The following is a 21,502-nucleotide window of genomic DNA, read 5'->3' on the forward strand; positions in this document are numbered from 1 at the left end:
GTTGCTTTACTGTTAATGCTCATGGCTTTGTGAACCTACATCAACACCCAAACGCGGCGAATCCAACGTGTACGTGCAGCTCCATGTAATCTGTATAAACGGAGGTTGTAATTGATAAAGTACATAACGTTATTTTATCATTAACACAGAAAAAAGTTAGCCTTAGCATGTAGCTACTTACTATCATGTGTGCTGATAATGTATCATATTGCGGTAAAGTAAAAGTGTATTAAACATTAGTATACTTAAGGTATATTATCAAATGCGCTAACAGTAGCCCCGCCCACAGCCCCGCCCACAGCCCCGGACACAAGCGGTTCTTAAGTCTAGACCAGAAACGTTTTGGTGCTACTTAAGAACCACTTTTCCTGGTTCAGAGCCGGTGCTTTGGCTGTCGAAAAAGAAAGAACTGGTTCTAAATTAGGCTCCGAACCAGCACTCAAACTGCCTCTGTGGAAAAGGGGCATTAGTCATCTAGACATCACAATTTGTCTTTTGTCAAAGTCACTTCGAGAACTGTTTTTTTTTCAGTGCCTTTAATGTTATGGCTGATCATCAGTGTCCATTATATCTAAAGATTTCTGCATTTCTGCTTTGAGACAATGTCTGTTGCTCAAATTGATTCGAGTTAAGTCATTTTTATGACACGTTATATCACCAATACCAAACACATTCCACGTAGTTTGTAAGTAACATGACAAAGACATGAAAAACCAGCATAATTTCCTTCCCTTTATTGTTCACAGTTTAATCATGACTAAACTCACACTGCACAAATTCTGCAAAATGTCCTAATGACTTAAGCCCTATTCGGACAGGATTAGTTTTACGTGGGGACGTGGAGTAATGCAATTTTACCTCAGGACGTCTGTAATATAAATTGGCCAATTCGCACGGGACAAGACATCTCAGTAAAACTACAGAAGTGGGAGGGGGTAACTCGCTTTACGCACCACAGTAACCTCCTTGTCGTCACGTGCGCAAACAGACAACATGGCGCCTCCATGCTTGCAAAACTTTTAAACAGAAAATGAAGGAATTTTACCGTACATATTTACAGCGGGTCTATTCGGACGGGATTAGTATTACCTGAGGTAATTTTTCCGGACCTTTCTACAGAAGGTAAAAGTCGCCGTAATCTTTACTGACATTGTCCGTAATGATTACCGAGATGGCACATTCGGACGGGACTAAAATCACTGAGAAGCTCTGGTAATAATTACTTTACCCCCACGTCCCCACGTAAAACTAATCCAATCCGAATAGGGCTTAAGTCATAATGCACTATACAAACTGACAGAGTGGATAAGCTTCTGTAGTTCTGGTGACATAAAGCCTTTTGAGCGCTCTGAATGCATGGTGTCAACCTGTCATAATGCATGATGAAGTTAGCTATAAAACGTACCGCATTGTACATCCAGATTTCTGTAAAGCTGCAATGTGGCAATGAACTTTCTTTTATGAATGCGTTACAACATGACATGGATGTGTTAATAGATTTTTTTTTAGATATGACCTTCATAGAAAGTGTTAACAAAATCTTTAAGCCTTCCGGGCCACGACTGCTTTCCGGTCAACGCCGGAGCGCGGTGATTATCTCAGATAACTCGATATCTGGCTGCACAAATCCCATTCTCGTGTGATTGGAACAACTTGCGCGTCTGGAATATGTCATTGTGTGTTTGTTATGTGACGTACGAAGAACACGGTCCAGATCTTACAGTGTTTCTCTTCACAGGATGAGAATGAATTGAGCAGCATAGACAAACGCCAGAGCTGAGCGGTTCTAGCTGTTTAAAAGCGGTAAGTGTTTGCATGCCGGACTCACTCATGCTCAGGGTTCACACTGAAATACAAAACTCCAGCATCTATTAGAATGAGGTTAATTGTACGCATGCCGCTGTCATGGTCCATGAGCGCACGTTTATATAAAGTCTGCCTTCCATAAATAAATGCAGTCACGCTTGTGCACTTCCACTCGGATCAGGAGAAGACAGTTTCTTAGACTCGTCATTCTCCTTGCCTGGATTCTTTGCAGCGTCTGGAGCTGTTTCTTTCTTAGTCTCTTTCTGTCCATCCAGAGAACAGTTGGACACAGCGTTGGCCACCTGGCAGAACTTCCTCAGGAGGATCTCTCTGAGGAGCAGGTAAACCCACGGGTCCAGGATCTGATTGAGCGAGGCCAGGCGAATGGCAGTCAGGAAGAAGTTGCAGTCCATCTGTAAGTCCCGGCTGGGCAGGAGAGGATTTGATGAGGGTTTGCAGTGGTGAGAAGATGTGTGGTTGGAGATCATCTTCAACATAAGGATCTGTAAAAAAGACAGTGGTTGGTCAGTCAAGGTGCACAATAAGATCTAAAAAACGAGTCACATTTATTTTCTGGCAACATCAGGAACTCCTGTTACCTTCATGAGACCACTTTAGCGTATTCACCTAATGTATCCTGGATGGTTGCTAGGTATACGAAGAGGTTGCTAGGCTGATGCTCTGTTATTCAACATGACAGGTTCCCAGGTTTGGTCCTAGAGAACCCACTATCTTGCAAATTTCCCCGAGCTACCACAATCACTTCACCTTTAAATGACCATATTAGATGAATCTGGTGTATTAGTAGCACAGAAAACATTAAACGCTTCTGCAGTATGAAGGTTGTATTCAAAATAATATTGTTACTCTAAACATATAAAGGTTTTCTTCCAGGCTTCCATGAGGGAATCATGTTGGCAGCAAGCTGAGAAGTTTAATCCATTCTTCTCCATTCTCAGCCAGAGTAAACCCAGCAACCCTGAGGAAGAACCTCGTTTCTGCTGTGTGTCCACGTGACATTCTTTCAGCCTGTACACACAGCTCGTTATTGTGGCTGAGGAATGGCAAAATGTTGAGAAGTGCACGTCCTACAGAAATGCTAAGTGATGAGCAAGTTGCTTTGGTGTTCCTATGCTGTAACAGTGGTACTACAAGAGGTTCCTAATCTGTTGCTATGGTATTACAGGAGGTTGCCTGGATGTCGGAAAGTGGTATGGTAATTCAGCTGGTTATTAGACCAGACCTCATTAAAGTGGTTCCTGTGGAATCCTGTTTGGTTGCTATGGAATTTCAGGTGGTTGTTATGTAATCCTAAATAGTGCTAGTGTGCTGGTAGGTGGTTGCCACAGTGCACAGTGTTGCTAAGCAGTAGCTTTTCTTTACATGTTGGTTGCTAAGTTATAAATGAATCTGTCTTAATAAACTAATTAAAGCTGATGTGGAGGAGGGTGAAGTATCTTTGGACCTTTCTTCACCTTTTTCAACAACTGCTCAGTCCTCTGACCAGTCGGTGCCTCTCAGTCTGATCTACACAGATACATCAAATTGAAATTGTCTTTAATTAATGAATTAAATAAAGCAATTAAACAATTAAATTAAATTAATACAGCTGGGTCAAGGTTGGGACATGTTTTCACACCAGTGTGTTCTCCTGTCAGATAAAGTCCAAGTAGAACCTTGTTAGGAAGCTTAGTTAACCAATAAACCTTGAAAGAACCATTAAAGAACCTTTATTATTAGTGCTATCAGATTATTAATGCCGGGATCCTGTCACAAGTTGAACATCGAGCTTTTCTTACTTAAAGGTTCTACTTTTTGGCAGAAACACCAGCATCAGGTTCTAAATAGAACCTTTATGGACGTTTCCACATTATTTATTTATTTTTTTTTTGCCTTTGTTTACAGCCGGATTTGACTCTTAGATTCCTCCCTGCGTATTTATTTTATGGAAGCTGCCGGATTCTGAAGAGATCTTCTGTAAATATGACAACAGTAGATCTGTTTTAAAAACTCAGGTCACACAGCGCAATCCGCGTCGTGCTGTTAGAGGAAAATGATTAACAACGTGGCTGTGTAATGAAGTGGAACTACTGGATTTTTTTTTATACCTTTTACATCACAGAAATTCGGCAGATTGCAATATTTAATTTATCTTAAAAAATGCAACGTGATCCTTTTTATCTGTTTATAGTTAGAGTTAATATGGTGTGTTTCCAAGGACACGCTTACTAACTCTCCATTGGAGGCTCCATCAATAAATGTTAAATAAACACCGCTTTACAGAAACCTTCACAGTATCAACAAATACACATCTCTGGGAATAAAACGTTGTTATAGAAACGACGAGTGCATGAATAAAAACCTGCACTTCAGTCAGTGCTGCTGTTATAGAAAACTTCTGTCCAATCAGATTCGAGAAATCAGCCGCGCTGCTTCACCAATCATAAAATCCGGTCACACGAGCATGAAGAAAGCAATGATGCAGAAAGAAGGAGGCTGATGGATCATCTGTGTCTCTTCATGAAAAGAGCACACAGCCCTGAGCAATGTGTGTTAAATAATCGACATAGGGTGTGATGGAAATAGAATGTACGCACGCGTGTAATACTGTATCGCACTGTGTATATTTCTACACAACTAAATAAAGTGTTTTAATATCCAGCCTGTGCTGTTGAACCAGCTTGATGGTGACCAGATGCCTGGAAATGTCAAATAGCTGATGGCAGGAGTGTAAGACCCAGCGTTCTCCTGGCTGGCGCAGATTCACCGAGCACACCAACACAGAACAATGAACAGAAACTGGACGTCTGAAAGGTTATTAGCGTTTATTACTCACAAGAGCTCATTATCGAAACACAACGCTGTGCTGGAGTTCTGGCTCAGAGAACTAACTTTTTTCTCCAACATCTGGAGTTGGTTATGTTTCCTCAATGTTAGACTGAAGGATGTTTAAAGCTGTCAGAACATTTAAAGTCTCAGAACTAGCAGGAATTTAGTTTCTTTAAGAATTGTCCGACTTTACGGAGCGGCGAGATTATCAACTACAATCTTAAGTAAAGAAGGAAGAGAAAAAGTCTGGGACATTTTAAACCCTGGAAAAATTAAACCCTGATTTAAAAAAAAAAAAAAAAAAACGTATAGATTTATAACCAAGTTGTTTCTAGGATAAATGATTAAATGTTCAGAAACTTATACAGTAAAAAAGTGAGATTTCAGACTGAAAATAAAAAGTCATAATAATAATAGTGATAATAATAATAATAATAATAGTGATAATAATAATAATAATAATAGCACTTTATAAAATTAAAAGATAATTATCTTTTTTAACATTTACATTATTTAAAATGTTATTACTGGATTATTAATACTTAAATATTTGTATTTTTATTTATGATATGAATTATTGCGTCGTATTATATTATTTTATCAGTATTTTTATTGTTTTCTCTCTTGTTCTCTCTCTCACTTTTTCTCTCTCTTGTTCTCTCACTTGTACTCTCTCTCTCTTGTTCTCTCTCTCTCTTGTTCTCTCTCTCACTTGTTCTCTCTCTCACTTGTTCTCTCTCTCTTGTTCTCTCTCTCTCTTGTTCGCTCTCTCTCTTGTTCGCTCTCTCTCTCTCTCTCGTTATTGATCACTCTCATATTTCGTGTGAGTTTTAATGTAATTAGCTAAAAGGACACTGATGTCTTGTGATGTTTTCTCACACCACTTTGAGAAAGCGCGCGCACTCGGACAGCTCGGCTGTGTGTGTAAGAAAACCAAATAAAACCCATGTAATACAGACCAGTAAAGGAGACCAGCAGACGAGCAGCACACACATGATGCCCATGAGCTGGATGACCGTCTCAGTTGTCAGCCTCTCCCACTGTTTGGACCACTGAGACGCGCTGGGTTTGACTCTGCAGCGCGCCACTAGCGCACGGATGGTCACCACGTTACAGGAGAAGGTGACGAGCAGCGAAGAGATCCCGAGCGCGGCGAAGGTCACGGCGAAAAACGTGTTCCCACTGACGTTGGTGTCGCCGGTGCTGATGAAGCACCACGTGCCAGGCCACTGCACAGTGTACTTCCCGACACCAATGATGGGCAACAGGGCGAAGCACAGCACAAGGCACCAAATGGTGACGAGCACGTGCTTGGTGACGGTGGTCTTCATGCTGTTGGAGTACCAGTGAGGCGCGGTGATGGCTAGAGCCCTTTCCACAGCCATTGCGCTCGCAAAGAACAGCGAGCACAAGCCGAAAGTAGTCATGCACACGCCAAAGAACGGGCACAGGGTCCCGGACACGTCGACGCGCTCCCATTGCAGCTCCGCTCTGTACACGGAAATGACAATCGGGCTCGTAAGAAGCTGTCCGAACAGATCAGTCAGCGCCAGAGAGCCGATGCACAGCAAAAACGACTGTTTCCGTCTGTTCTCTTTTCGTCTGTACGCACTGTAGACCAACAGGATGGCCAGGAAGTTGCCCACCATCCCCGTTACCATCATGGTGATGGGGAAGGCGATGGACACTGAGCCGCACGTCGCGCTCCTGCTGCTTTCACTCGCAGGATCACGCGCGGGTTTGGATGCGTTCGACACCAGCATTGCGTCTCCTGAACTGTTCGAGGGTAGATCGGATTCACATTTGGATGTCATCCTGTCTGTGTGGTGGTCATGGTGAGAGACACAGGAGCGCCGAGTGCAGGGAGAGAAGGTGCGCACGCGTTACGCGTCCGAGCGCAGAGGTGGGACTCCTTCATAACGGTCTGTGCAAAAGCACTGAACAGAGCTAAAGTAGCATCTCTCTCTCTCTCTCTCTCTCTCTCTCTCACACACACACACACACACGCATGCACGCACGGAAACAGAAACACACCCAAGATCCAGCAGAAAAATCACACACGTGTTTTTTACACGTGTACAAAAAAAAACCCAAAACAAGATACAGTGAACAAACAAACATAAAACATGTTACGGTTATATGTTACGCCCTGAAACTGCACACGTGGGCAGAAGCAAAGACGTGAAAAACATTATTCTCTACAAAAGAAATGAACCATATGAAACACGCGCATTCGAGAAACACCATCACACGTGAAATACACGTGGAGAAACCGTATCTCAAACAACACGTGTCAATTGATATAGGGGTCAGAAATAAAGACAATGCTTACTGTAAAATGAATATTAAATTAGAACACTGAATAAAAATATCATTAGACTGTAAAAATAATGTATTGTAATTCTACTGCAACTTTACAGCGGTTCTGTTTTATCACTTATTGCTGTTGTTAAGTTTAACCTGAAAGTCTGCTGCAGGTCCACTGTAATATTCCAGCAGATACTTTTATTTTGTAGTAACTTTAGAAGTGGTTTAATTTCACTTTAAAATAGAAGGAATGATGAGTGTAAAGTTTACAGTAAAAGTCTTTAAGCCCTAAACAATCTGTTCTCTCCTGTGTGTCTGAACTGAAGTCTCCTTTCCTTCCTTGACGTGTTATAAGCTGCATACAGTGCATCAGTGTAAATAATGTACCTTTATATTCATTATATTCAACATCACACCAAATAGAACACAAACCTCACAAGTCCCCTTGATCCCAGCAGTGGCACAGAAAGGTTTGGTGACTTTATTACTGACAATGAACCATTTAATCACAGTGACTTTCCTTTCATTAATAAAGAAGCAAATAAACTGACATTTTAATCATTATGGTGAATAATTGTGGTATTATTTAAAATGTAACCAGCGCCACCTAGAGACCAAGCAGTGATGGTGCTGTAGAATAATTAATTGTACATGATTCTAAATGTGACAATAGTACGTCTGTAGTGTATATTTAACATGTACGGAGTATGTGTCGTGTCCTTACAGGAAAATACCCAATGACAGGAATTAATGTTTATTTTCCTATAAAAAGCTCTGTCCTTTGCCCTGCACTGTCTTTGTGCTTCTGTCCTTTGCCCTGCACACCTATAAAAAGCTCTGCACACCTATAAAAAGCTCTGTCCTTTGCCCTGCACTGTCTTTGTGCTTCTGTCCTTTGCCCTGCACTGTCTTTGTGCTTCTGTCCTTTGCCCTGCACTGTCTTTGTGCTTCTGTCCTTTGCCCTGCACTGTCTTTGTGCTTCTGTCCTTTGCCCTGCACTGTCTTTGTGCTTCTGTCCTTTGCCCTGCACTGTCTTTGTGCTTCTGTCCTTTGCCCTGCACTGTCTTTGTGCTTCTGTCCTTTGCCCTGCACTGTCTTTGTGCTTCTGTCCTTTGCCCTGCACTGTCTTTGTGCTTCTGTCCTTTGCCCTGCACTGTCTTTGTGCTTCTGTCCTTTGCCCTGCACTGTCTTTGTGCTTCTGTCCTTTGCCCTGCACTGTCTTTGTGCTTCTGTCCTTTGCCCTGCACTGTCTTTGTGCTTCTGTCCTTTGCCCTGCACTGTCTTTGTGCTTCTGTCCTGCACTTTGTCCTTATGTCCTGCACTTTGTCCTTCTGTCCTGCACCGTCACTTGTCCTACACCGTCACTTGTCCTGCATGGTCTTTGTCCTACACTGTCTTTGTCATTTGTCCTGCAGTCTTCGTCTTTTTATCTTTTGTCCTACACCATCATTTGTCCTGCACTGTCTTGTCTCACACTGTGTACACCAGGTCACACAGACACACTTTATGTATCTAGGACACTTATTAAGTCCTTATAGCCCTGTCTTTGTGTTATGTAACATCCTGATCCTGGAGAAACGTCGTCTCATGTCACTGTGTACTGTAACAGTTATATAGGGTTGTAATGACAATAAAAGCTTCTTAACTTGACTTGAAATCCAAAGCAACTCGTCATATCACTTATTATATCACTCGCTCGAGAGAAAACTGATGGACTGCAATCAACACAAAAGTTAAAGATTTAGTTCCTTTATAGTTTCTGAAAGAAAATTAACTCTAAACATGCAAAATACCACTTAAAGCTTTTTTTTTTGTGCCCCAACCTGAAAGTTTCCTGATTCATAGCTACCATATTGTGGTGTTAAATGTGACCGTAGCTCATAACTGCTCTCACCTGTTAGTTCCTCCGGAGCTCTTGGTTACACAATTCCACTGGACTATAAACTGTTGTAGAAAGATTTACACTGACATTATTTCCTGTAAAGTGTCACCAAAGTGAGGATGAGGTTCACGTCAGAGTCTGGTTCCTCTCAAGGTTTCCTCCTCACATCATCTCAGGGAGATTTTCCTCATCACCGTCACCTCACGATCGATCGTTAGGGGAAACGATTCATTTAGTTTAAAACTTGATCGTGTTTGTTTTGTTTCTATGCTTCTGTAAGGCTGCTTTGAGACCGCGTGCAGTGTAAAAAGTGCTGATGTTTCCTACATTAACATTTACTGCATCAATAAACGTACAGATTCGCCACGGACACCAGAGACTCCTTCAACACAAAAAGTCTCTTTACTTGAAACTTTCACAACAGCTTCATTTTATTCTCTCATTCACTCATCTTCTACCGCTTATCCGAACTACCTCGGGTCACGGGGAGCCTGTGTCTATCTCAGGCAGGATACACCCTGGACGGAGTGCCAACCCATTGCAGGGGGCACACACACGACAATATTCCAGAGATGCCAATCAACCTACCATGCATGTCTTTGGACCGGGGGAGGAAACCGGAGTACCCGGAGGAAACCCCCGAGGCACGGGGAGAACATGCAAACTCCACACACACAAGGTGGAGGCGGGAATCGAACCCCCAACCCTGGAGGTGTGAGGCGAACGTGCTAACCACTAAGCCACCGTGACCCCCAGCTTCATTATATTAGTTCACCTAAACACTGCTGTCCGAGTCCCTGTGAGGTAGTTGTTGCTATAGCGACAAAAAAATTAAATCAACACTTTGTCCAACCAGAAATAAGAATCCCCAAAAAAAAAAAAAAGGTTGATGTAAATGAAAATCAGCACACAGGGATAAGTTGAACAGGGATTTATTTGCACCGATCACATTGCCATGTGGTTCTAATGAATCGCAAACTACTTCCTCTAAACGATACGCAACATGTGAACAAACGCGCTAACGTTCTGGATTTGTAAAGCTGGTTCGGGGACAAATCGGGAATTTGGATACCAATCAGGACTTAAAAACAAAAAGTAAAGCTTTCGGAGATTAGCTCCTCCGAGTGAAGACACCACCCCCAAATCCCCCCCCACCCCCAAACACAAAGTAGACCATACTTACCTTCACCTTACACACAACTAGTCGTCAATAATGACGGACGAAACTCAATTACCTACAGCGTTCAAACAGGAATTTGGAAAACCAGCATCAGCAAATAATTCATGAAAAATTCTACGCGATGTTTTTATTAGTTTGTGTAGAACGACTTCCGTCACCGAACCATCGTTAGCAGAGTGTTCGGATAGCTCGCGCGGTCAGAAAGGCAGATTCTGGTTACCATTAAAGAGAGAAAACAAAACAAAACAAAAAAAAAAAACCAGACTGAATATTTGAATACTGCGTCACTCTCACTCGAAACAGCACAGTGTGGGATTTGTTCTTTTCTCCCCAAAGACAACATGCAGTTATACGTAAGATTTCTTTTTTCCCCTGTTCTTTTTTTATATTTAAGACTTTTGTTAATCATTTCTTTTGTGAGCTGGAGCCAGAACCAGAAGATCCGGATGAGCCACGCCCCCTAGAGGTAGAAAGAGAGAGAGAGGAAAAGAGAGAGAGAGAGAGAGCACAAATAACTTAGTGTCACATCATATCAAATTAAAATAAATATATTTATATAAAAGCACAAATACTAAGAGCAGACCTGCCAACCAACAAAGAATGTGTGAGGAAAAAATTAAACCTGATGAATTTTTACGCTTAATCGCTCGTCTAATCGCCCGTCTAATCGCCCGTCTAATCAGGACGAGGTTTTCACCATGGATCTGCTCTAATCATTAAAACAGTAATAAATCCCTTCATAATGATCATCAACATTAAACACTGGTTATTAACTAAAACGTCAAAAAAACGTTTTTTACTGGCTCTTATTTTCTCTGTACTATTAGTGAGGAAGTCGTGGTCTAACAGTTAGAGAGTCTGACTCCTAACCCTAAGGTTGTGGGTTACTATACTAAGTCAGATGAACACGTTGTGAGGAGGCAGAAAAGGGGCGGGGCTTCTAATTGGTGTCAGACAGTGAGGAATGTAGGGGGGAAGAAAGAAAGAAAAAAAAAAAAAAAGAGACTAAGGGGCGGAGCTTCCCGGGGTGTCTGTTAGATTTCGAAACTCCAATCATTCTGCATTGACATGTTTGGCGAGAAGTCGTACGATCGAACGACGACGTCCTACGTGAAAGTTGGCAGGTTTGCAAAATCTCAGAGTAAAATGACAAAACTGTTCGTCAACAAGACGTAAAATGTAAAAAGAAGCAATGGGCCATTTTTTTTTTTTTACACCACAGAAACCCAAACCTTTCGGACGACTGGGAGCGAGAGCGTCTTTTTTTGCGTCCGCCAGAGGAGGATCTGGAGCGGCTTCTTTTCTGGCCTCGGTCAGGAGACGGCGAGGACGAGCGAGACCTCTTTCTCGAGGAGGCGGAGCCTTTCCCAGAGCGGGAGCTGGATCTTTTAAAGGGGATATAATAGCAGGCGGTTTTCATCAGTGACGCAAAGGCATCGACGTTTTAACAATTACACCAAAAGGATCATCATCATCATCATCCTCACACAACCGTACATGCTGCTTTCTAATAACAATCTCCTTCACTAGAGAGTCGTTTGTAATTACAAGTCAGGGATTCTAACGGCGCCTTAAAATGGTGTTTAATAAAAACATTAAGAGAATCTCAGAAACAAAAGAGCTGCTTCTGCTGAGTCCGTAACCACTGGCAGTTCTCATACACTCTCTCCCATGGAGAGCGCATGGCACCTCATTCACCTTGAGCGAGACCTCGAGCGAGAGCGCGATCTGGAACTGGATGAGCTCCTGGACCGGGATCTGCAACACAGAGCGACACACTTCCAATTTCACAAGAACAAAATGGGGGAGGAAAAGAAAAAAGAAAAGGAAAAAAAAAAAAAAAAAAAAGCTGCACATTTGACAAACATTAAAAAAAAAAAAAAAAAAAAAAAAAAAAAAAATTCACATGACTCATAATTCCATTTTAAATTAGGCTTCAATACTGTAACTTTATATTAGCGGCTATAATAAAATACATAATTAAGATAGATATAATAGAGCTTGAACGTGATTGTGTCTTGTGGGCGTGGCCAATCCAGCAGTCCCCGCCCCCTGATCACTAGCCTAACAGTTCCATATTAACTCTGAATGAAATCTCTTATTAATCAGTTAGTTCCATGCTTCATTAGTAGCCTAACTGTACGACACGTGAGCACTCGGGCAACATCACGGCGATATGTCCATAATGTCATTGTGCAGCAACCGGATTTATTTATTATACTGTCATTTTTTTTTAGTCGTTCTTCCGCTTTGTGTATCGAACTAACGGAGTAGGAAGTGACGCTGTGAGCGAGGAGGGAACTGCAAAAACGTGGCACCGGCGGTTTGTATTACCGAAGTGTTGAGTCACGTCCCGTCTTGCTAGTGTGAATTATTGATATTCTCTCTCTTTACAGGATCCTGTGACTCAATAAAGAGAAGGAAAACTTTGGTGTAATAAATTTCAAATTTCCAGAACAGACAGAACGAATTTGACTAAGAGGAAAAACCCCAAAAATTTAATTGTCGGAATCATTTCTCTGATGGAACGATTTGACTCGGTTTCTAAAAAGGTTGCCAAATAAAACGGCTCATTTTTGCAGTCACCGTTTGCCTGGTTACGTTTTCTACACCGGAGCGGACGGACCTCACGTCACGTGACGACCGCACAAACATGGAAAAGTGCCTCATGCTTCCACGACAAAATCAAAACACAATAAATAATCAATTAATCAATGAGCGAACAGGTTTGAATAAGGAGGTTAAGCTGATACTGACATTTTGTCTGGCGTTACCCTTGACCTGTACCCTTTTACCTGGACCTGGACCGAGAGCGGGAGCTGGAGCTGGACGAGCGAGACGACGAGCGAGAAGAACCCGAGCCGCTGCCTTTCTTCTCGAACGGTTTCGCCTCTTCGCTCACGTCAAGGTCGTACTTTGACAAATCGGCGTCATCTTCGTCGTCATCTTCATCCTAATGATAAAAAAAACAAAAAACAACAACAAATAGATAAAAATGACCAACACGTAAAAACAAACGCAAACCGTTTTAATTAAATCTAACTCTTACATCAAGTTTGTATTTTGAAAGATCGCCATCTTCCTCCTCCTCCTCTTCTTCTTCTTCCTCCTGCTCGTCCTCCTCCTCCTTCTTGTCTTTCTTTTCTGGTTCTCCCTTTTTTTCGTTGTCCTTGTTTTTCCCTCGAAACTTTTTCTTTATGCGACCAAACTAACAGGAAACAGATAACAGTTAACACAGTTACGATTAAACCCCAAATGTTTTCAGAGATTTTAAGGCTTTCATTTTCTCCCTTTTTGGTCAACAATGAATCGTCGTAAATGTGTTTGTTACTTTTTCTGAACGTAACGTGTGTGTTGTGTTAAATGTTCTCCATGAAGCTTGTCGATAAACTGCTTTGTCCCATCTCAATGTAGAACAAATATGGGATTGATGTTAATAGTAATACTGTAAGAGTCTTTACTGGGGTGCATGTGTGTGTGTGTGTGTGTGTGTGTGTGTGCGCGCTAATTTCCCTGTGCCACAAAAATCATTCATTCATTCATTCATCTTCTACCGCTTATCCGAACTACCTCGGGTCACGGCGTCATCGGGCATCAAGCGAGGATACACCCTGGACGGAGTGCCAACCCATCGCAGGGCACACACACACACACACACTCATTCACTCACAATCACACACTACGGACAATTTTCCAGAGATGCCAATCAACCTACCATGCATGTCTTTGGACAGGGGGAGGAAACCGGAGTACCCGGAGGAAACCCCCGAGGCACAGGGAGAACATGCAAACTCCACACACACAAGGCGGAGGCGGGAATCGAACCCCGACCCTGGAGGTGTGAGGTGTGAACCTGAAGACTTTTTAAAAATGTTTTTTTTTAGAATAAACATTTCTTGTTTGTGTCTTTTTTCTTTGCTGAATTTACGGTCTGGACTTAAAGGGGAGGTTAAAAGGGAGGTTACGTAATCAAATTTCTATGATTTAATTTTGTAGTTTTTAAAATCGGAGTTTTACTGCATGTTCGAGGTCTTTTAAATAAATACGGATTAATGGTCAGGAGAAACTCGTCTACCTCATCGTATTCTCCGTCTGATTCTTCTCTCTCGTTGTAAACCAAATTCTCTCTTTCGTTGAAACCCCCACCGTATCCTGTTTTAAAGAGGAAATAAAGAGAGAAATTGTAATACTGATTTACACAAATAACACGGGGACAGTGTGTTTAATAATAATAATAATAATAATAATAATAATAATAAGACTGATTGGTGACGTCACCTGTTCGTTCCTCGAGTTTGGCGTATTTAGGAGTGTTGCACATGTTACACTCTGACCTTCTGGCCCAGTTTACATTTCCACACCTGTATCATTTATTAAAAAAAAAAAAAAAAAGAAAATTCTTTATTATGCAAGTTACAAAAAAGAGTCACATTTGAGACTAATTTAAAAAAAAAAAAAAAAAAAAAAAAGAAGAAAAAAAATAAGAAACGCAAGATGGCTTTTTCACCCAAATGAATTTTAAGGGGTGCCAAAAATTGTGAGTTGTTTTTTTTACCTTTTAATAAGAAAAATAGACTGACAGAAATACTTTTAAAAAGCCAAGGGAACGGTGCCAATACTTATAAAGCTCACGTTTTGCACTGCCAGTCGTTGGCGCTGAAGAGTCCCCTGCTCTTCTCAGCCAGAGTCTTCCCGATCTCCGTTCCTCCGGCCTTCATCAGCTTCGCCTCTGTCGTTTTCTCTGTTCAAACGAGTCGGTGGTTTATTTATTACAGTAAAGACAAACTGCACACGTGTGTGAGGTTAACCTGTGAGTCTCATGGCCAGCGTGTGCATCACTACTCACCTCTTCCACATCGGTTACAGCTTGTTCTTCTGGCAAAATTCACATTTCCACATCTTGGGGAAAGAAGAACAAGAAAAATGATGATCAGGGACGCGTCTGAACACCACCACGCGTCTGAACACCACCTTGCGTCTGAACACCATCCAGCAGAATAAACCAACAACTGATCTGTTACTGACACACCGAGCAGCTGCTGACTTCTCAAAAAGAGAAATCCAGAAAGGATGTGAGGTTTATTCACGTTTATCATCACGAAAAACAGATTAATGCCACTAGTTATCAAGATTATTACTGGATGCATTTATTATTTCAGAATAATTCCCTGCGTGAGTCTATGTTTTTTTGACGTCTCTAGGTCTCTTAACACTATGACCTGTAATGCTCAGACAGAAACTACTGGACATGCGACTGGATACTCCTCTGGTGACGTGGATCACCTGCCTCACAGGTCGACCACAGTACATGATGCTGCAGAACACTGTCTCAGACATGGTAGAGAGTAGCACAGTAACATCAGGGAACATTCTCTGATGATTCTGCTGACATAGGAGAGGTCAGGAGGCTGAGTACAGAGGCGGTGGACAGCTTTCAAATCACCTGCACCTCAATGTCTAAACAACAAAAGAGCTAGTGGTGGATTTTAGGAAGCAGAGACCTCCAATCAGCATCAAGGGCACTGATGAGAGAACTATAAGTATCGGGGTGTCCACATAGGCAACAAGCTGGAATAGACCAAGAACAAGGTGAACACTTAAGAATGGTCAGAGTCGCTCCTAATGTCGCCTTTAAAGTCTGCAGAAGTTCTACCACTCGGTGTGGAAGCCAGCATCATCTACAATGTGGTGTTCTGTAGTTGCAGGGAGAAGACAGCTGAGGAAATCTTGCTAAGGTGACACTAGAGTCCTACCTGTGTTCTACAATACCATGTACTATAATATGTGTAGTTCTGAGTTCCCCAGCACCCTTTTATACTTTTGTATATACAAAATATTTCATTTATCTTTATTTCGCTTGTAATCTGAAGCGGTCTCTGTCAAAAGATTTTCCTTGGGGATTAATAAAGTTCTCTTATCTCAGTCATCACATCATCAGTATATGTTACACACTACTGCTGCTGTATATGGTACAAAAAACATTACACAATATTGTTATTTGCACTTCTGACACTTTATGTACATAACTAATCTGTTATATATTCTGTATTCATATTTAATATTCAGAATGTCTATTGTATCACATCTGTATTGTCTTGTATAGTATAGTGTTATTTATGTGTGTATTGTACAGTATAGTAATCTAGCCATGGGGGTCACAGTCCAGTGACTTCTGTGCCGGTCCCAAGCCCGGATAAATAGAGAGGGTTGCGTCAGGAAGGGCATCCGGCATAAAACATTGCCAAATCTAACCATGCGAGTTGTCAGTAATAATTTCATACCGGATCGGTCGAGGCCCGGCCGCCATCGGCGCCGTTGACCTACAGGGCGCCGGTGGAAATTGGGCTACTGTTGGTCGAAGGAGTAGAGGAGGGAGGAGAGTGCACAGACAGAGATAGAAGAGGAAAGGTAGAGAGCTGGCTGATATGATGGAGAGAAGGAAGGTGGATATACTGTGTGTACAGGAGACCAAGTGGAAGGGTAGCAAGGCTCGTAGTATAGGAGCAGGATTCAAGCTGTTTTATTATGGTGTGGATAGTAAGAGAAATGGGGTAGGTGTGGTCCTGAAGGAGGAGTTTGTGAGGAATGTTCTGGAGGTGAAGAGAGTGTCAGACAGGGTGATGAGTCTGAAGTTAGAGATTGAAGGGGTGATGTTGAATGTTGTTAGTGGTTATGCCCCACAGGTAGGTTGTGAGTTAGAGGAGAAAGAGAGATTCTGGTGTGAATTCGATGAGGTGATTGAGAGTATTCCCACGGGTGAGAGAGTGGTGATAGGAGCGGATTTTAATGGACATGTTGGTGAGGGGAACACAGGTGATGAGGAGGTGATGGGCAAGTTTGGAGTTAAGGAAAGGAACCTTGAAGGACAGATGGTAGTAGACTTTGCTAAGAGGATGGACATGGCTGTGGTTAACACTTATTTTCAGAAGAGGGAGGAACATAGAGTGACTTACAAGAGTGGAGGTAGGAGAACACAGGTAGACTACATCCTTTGTAGAAGAGGCAATCTGAAAGAGATTAGTGACTGTAAAGTGGTAGTGGGAGAGAGTGTAGCCAGACAGCATAGGATGGTGGTGTGTAGGATGACTCTGATGGTCTGTAAGAGGAAGAGGTCAAAGATAGAGAAGAAAACTAAGTGGTGGAAGCTGAAAAAGGAGGAATGTTGTGAGGAATTTAGACAGAAGTTGAGGCAGGCTCTGGGTGGTCAGGTAGTGCTGCCGGATGACTGGGAAACTACAGCAGAAGTGATCAGGGAGACAGGGAGAAAGGTGCTGGGTTTGTCATCTGGAAGGAAGAAAGAAGATAAGGAGACTTGGTGGTGGAATGAGGAAGTTCAGGATAGTATACAGAGGAAGAGATTAGCCAAGAAGAAGTGGGATATGGACAGGACTGAAGAGAATAGACAGGAATACAAGGAGTTACAGCGCAGAGTGAAGAGGGAGGTGTCTAAGGCCAAGCAGAAGGCATATGAAGAGTTGTACACTAGGTTAGACACTAGAGAAGGAGAGAAGGACTTGTACAGGTTAGCTAGGCAGAGGGATCGAGATGGGAAGGATGTGCAGCAAGTTAGAATTATTAAGGATAGAGATGGAAGGGTGCTCACAAGTGAGGAGAGTGTACAGAGGAGATGGAAGGAATACTTTGAGGAGCTGATGAATGAGGAAAATCAGAGGGAAAAAAGAGTAGAAGGGGTGAACTCTGTGGAACAGGAAGTAGATAAGATTAGAAAGGATGAAGTCAGGAATGCTTTGAAGAGGATGAAAAGTGGAAAGGCAGTTGGTCCTGACGACATCCCGGTAGAGGTCTGGAAGTGTCTAGGAGAGGCAGCAGTGGAATTTTTAACTAGTTTGTTCAACAGGGTATTAGAAAGTGAGAGGATGCCTGAGGAATGGAGAAGGAGTGTGTTAGTGCCGATCTTTAAAAATAAGGGTGACGTGCAGAGTTGCAGCAACTATAGGGGGATAAAGTTGATGAGCCATACAATGAAGTTGTGGGAAAGAGTAGTGGAAGCTAGGTTAAGGAAGGTGGTGGAAATTTGTGAGCAGCAGTATGTCTTCATGCCAAGAAAGAGCACAACAGATGCAATTTTTGCTCTGAGAATGTTGATGGAGAAGTATAGGGATGGTCAGAGGGAGTTGCACTGTGTGTTTGTAGACTTGGAGGAAGCGTATGACAGGGTGCCAAGAGAAGAGCTGTGGTACTGTATGAGGAAGTCAGGAGTAGCAGAGAAGTATGTCAGAGTGGTGCAGGACATGTATGAGAGGAGCAGGACAGTGGTGAGGTGTGCTGTAGGTCAGACAGAGGAGTTTACAGTGGAGGTGGGACTGCATCAGGGATCGGCTCTGAGCCCCTTCCTGTTTGCTATAGTGATGGACCAGTTGTCAGAGGAGGTCAGACAGGAGTCTCCTTGGACGATGATGTTTGCAGATGACATTGTGATCTGTAGTGAGAGCAGGGAGCAGGTGGAGGAAAACCTGGAGAGGTGGAGGTTTGCGCTGGAGAGAAGAGGAATGAAAGTCAGTCGTAGTAAGACTGAGTACATGTGTGTGAATGAAAGGGAGGGAAGTGGAACAATAAGGTTACAGGGTGAAGAGGTGAAGAAGGTACAGGAGTTTAAGTACTTGGGGTCAACAGTCCAGAGTAATGGAGAGAGTGGGAAAGAAGTAAAGAAGCGAGTGCAGGCAGGTTGGAGTGGGTGGAGAAAGGTGTCAGGAGTTCTGTGTGATAGGAAAATATCAGCAAGAATCAAGGGGAAGGTGAACAGGACAGTGGTGAGACCGGCCGTGCTGTATGGTTTAGAGACAGTGTCACTGAAGACGAGACAGGAGTCAGAGCTAGAGGAAGCCGAGCTGAAGATGTTGAGGTTCTCTTTGGGTGTGACGAGATTGGACAGGATTAGGAACGAGTACATCAGAGGGACAGGTCATGTTGGACGTTTGGGGGACAAAGTTAGGGAGGCGAGATTAAGATGGTTTGGACATGTTCAGAGGAGGGACAGTGAGTATATTGGTAGGAGAATGTTGGACATGGAGCTGCCAGGCAGGAGGCAAAGAGGAAGGTCAAAGAGGAGGTATATGGAAGCTAGTGGGTGCAAGTGTTGAGGATGCAGAAGATAGGGAGAGGTGGAGAGAGATGGTTCGCTGTGGAGACCCCCGAAGGGAAAAGCCGAAAGAAGAAGATTGTACAGTATAGTGTTATTTATGTGTGTATTGTACAGTATAGTGTTATTTATGTGTGTATTGTACAGTATAGTGTTATTTATGTGTGTATTGTACAGTATAGTGTTATTTATGCGTGTATTGTATAGTAGTGTTATTTATGTGTGTATTGTACAGTATAGAGTTATTTATGTGTGTATTGTACAGTATAGTGTTATTTATGTGTGTATTGTACAGTATAGTGTTATATAGTGTTATTCCTTGCACAACGATCTGATCTCCCCTTCAGCCACAGCTCACAACCTTGGGGTAAACATGGACAATCAACTGTCCTTTTCCTCTCATGTTGCTAATGTGACTCGCTCATGTCTGTTTCTTCTCTACAACATTAGAAGGATTCGGCCATTTCTGTCCACACAGGCTGCTCAGGTACTTGTTCAGTCTCTTGTCATTTCTAGACTGGATTACTGTAACACACTGCTGGCAGGTCTACATATGAACGCAATCCGTCCTCTGCAAATGATCCAAAATGCAGCTGCACGGCTTGTTTTCAACCTGCCAAAGTTCTCCATACCACCCCGCTGCTGCGATCCCTCCACTGGCTTCCTGTAGCTGCACGCATCAGATTCAAAACACTGATGCTGGCCTACAAAGCCAAAAATGGACCAGCTCCCTCTTACCTCAAAGCCCTCATCACTCCTCACACTGCACCCCGCACCCTCCGATCTACCAGCACTGCTCGACTGGTTCCACCATCTCTCAGGGTAAGAGGCAAGTTTACTACAAGACTCTTCTCTGTTCTGGCACCAAGGTGGTGGAATGAACTTCCCCTAGAGGTCCGGACAGCTGAGTCACTGGATATTTTCAAGCGGCGGTTGAAGACCTACTTATTCAGGAAACACTTCAACTAGCACTTCTTTCATTATCTTTTGCATTTAAAAAAAAACAAACAAACAAAAAAAAAAAACACCTTTGACACTTTTTCATTGTAACTTTGAACAAATGTTTTAAACTCATGGTATCTTAAGTATGTAACTTAGTGATCCAGCATTAATGTATTCAATGTTAGAGATTTAAGCACTTATGTACGTCGCTCTGGATAAGGGCGTCTGTCACATGCTGTAAATGTAAATTTATGTGTGTATTGTACAGTATAGTGTTATTTATGTGTGTATTGTACAGTATAGTGTTATTTGTGTGTATTGTACAGTATAGTGTTATTTATGTGTGTATTGTATAGTATTATTTATGTTTGTATTGTATAGTATAGTGTTATTTATGTCTGTACTTTTGAGAGTCACAAACAGCTGGAACCGAATTCCTTGTGTGTGTCAACACACTTGGCCAATAAACCAGTCTCATTCGGATCAAAAAACCATATAAGAACCAGTGAATCATATCGGAATCACTTGAATCCGAAATAAACGAGTCGATTCAGTAAGAAGAATCGTTTTGCATGCGACACAAAAGAAGGCCGTGTTTTAAAGTAAGGTCACTTGGTCCTGAATAAATATTGATCTGCATCAATCCGTGTGATTCTTAACGAACTAAATCTGAATAAAAAGCTAGTAAAAAGTTTTTAAGGTGTATTATATTTGAACCTCTCTGGCGGTTCCGTTAGCTTGCAGGGTTTTAGCCTACATACAAACAGACGCTATCTAACAATGCTGCTGGATTAGTACAAATGTATACAGATATAAACCTCCTCACGATGTTTAAAGGAGTAGTTTGGTATTTAAATGAGTCGTCGGTGTAAAACAACGCAGGCCGAGTCACACAGCGTTAGCAGCTAGTTAGCATTAGCTGCTAACACCTCAATATCTTTACGCCTTTGTTCTAAAGGCGACTCAAACCACATTAAATCACAACACCGTAACAAACCCTACATTATACGTTTACTTACTTTTTATCTGGACAAATCCAGTCTCCGTCGCTGACTCGAAAACTCTTCCCAGACATTTTGTGTCTCCAAAGTGGACCGGAATCTCACAGGGAAACCGACGGCGCCTGAATATAAATACCCCCCAATGTAGATTCTTAATTAATAACAGTCTTATCCGTTTTATGTTTTTTTTTTATAAAGCATGTAAATAAATGTTGATTTATATCGACCATCGTGAGAAGGATTTAGATTTAAATCTGACCGATTTATAGGCGTGTTTTAGACAGGCGACTGATTTAGACACCTTACTAAGCGAACACGTCGTGAGAAGGTCCTTGAAGAAGTGGTTATAATATGGGGGCGGGGCTCGGGACAAAAATGTGCTTCATGATCGGCTCATTTCTAAGAGTCGACTCTTTCGAGTCCCGAACTTATATTCATGACCAGCTCAAGGTTTT

At 42.3% G+C, this 21,502-nt stretch overlaps 2 protein-coding genes across 2 annotated transcripts; both read right to left on the reverse strand.

Annotated features, from left to right (window-relative positions):
* Nucleotides 1–303: 303 nt before the first annotated feature.
* On the reverse strand, nt 304–6,518 carry ptger3 (prostaglandin E receptor 3 (subtype EP3)). Its single transcript, XM_060867400.1, has 2 exons — nt 5,595–6,518; nt 304–2,309 (listed from the first exon to the last, which is right to left on the reverse strand). Exons 1-2 carry the CDS (start codon nt 6,447–6,449, stop codon nt 1,959–1,961), a joined length of 1,206 nt encoding a protein of 401 aa, XP_060723383.1. The 5' UTR covers nt 6,450–6,518; the 3' UTR covers nt 304–1,958.
* Nucleotides 6,519–9,740: 3,222 nt separating this feature from the next.
* On the reverse strand, nt 9,741–21,192 carry zranb2 (zinc finger, RAN-binding domain containing 2). Its single transcript, XM_060867397.1, has 10 exons — nt 21,066–21,192; nt 14,851–14,903; nt 14,637–14,745; nt 14,283–14,365; nt 14,080–14,156; nt 13,054–13,212; nt 12,800–12,957; nt 11,703–11,762; nt 11,237–11,389; nt 9,741–10,464 (listed from the first exon to the last, which is right to left on the reverse strand). The coding sequence occupies exons 1-10, from the start codon at nt 21,119–21,121 to the stop codon at nt 10,410–10,412; spliced, it is 963 nt and encodes a 320-aa protein (XP_060723380.1). The 5' UTR covers nt 21,122–21,192; the 3' UTR covers nt 9,741–10,409.
* Between the last annotated feature and the right edge of the window lie 310 nt (nt 21,193–21,502).

Source organism: Tachysurus vachellii, chromosome 4 (assembly GCF_030014155.1).
Source record: "Tachysurus vachellii isolate PV-2020 chromosome 4, HZAU_Pvac_v1, whole genome shotgun sequence".
Lineage (NCBI taxonomy): Eukaryota > Metazoa > Chordata > Actinopteri > Siluriformes > Bagridae > Tachysurus > Tachysurus vachellii.

Excerpts from the sequence above, each read along its gene's own strand:
- zranb2 (XM_060867397.1), bottom strand. The coding sequence starts at position 21,121 with ATGTCTGGGAAGAGTTTTCGAGTCAGCGACGGAGACTGGATTTGTCCA. Across the intron at positions 14,746-14,850 it reads CTGTAACCGATGTGGAAGAG|AGAAAACGACAGAGGCGAAG; the intron begins GTGAGTAGTGAT and ends TCGTTTGAACAG. Across the intron at positions 12,958-13,053 it reads TTTCAAAATACAAACTTGAT|GATGAAGATGACGACGAAGA; the intron begins GTAAGAGTTAGA and ends TTTTATCATTAG.
- ptger3 (XM_060867400.1), bottom strand. The coding sequence starts at position 6,449 with ATGACATCCAAATGTGAATCCGATCTACCCTCGAACAGTTCAGGAGAC. Across the intron at positions 2,310-5,594 it reads TCTGCTGGTCTCCTTTACTG|ATCCTTATGTTGAAGATGAT; the intron begins GTCTGTATTACA and ends TCTTTTTTACAG.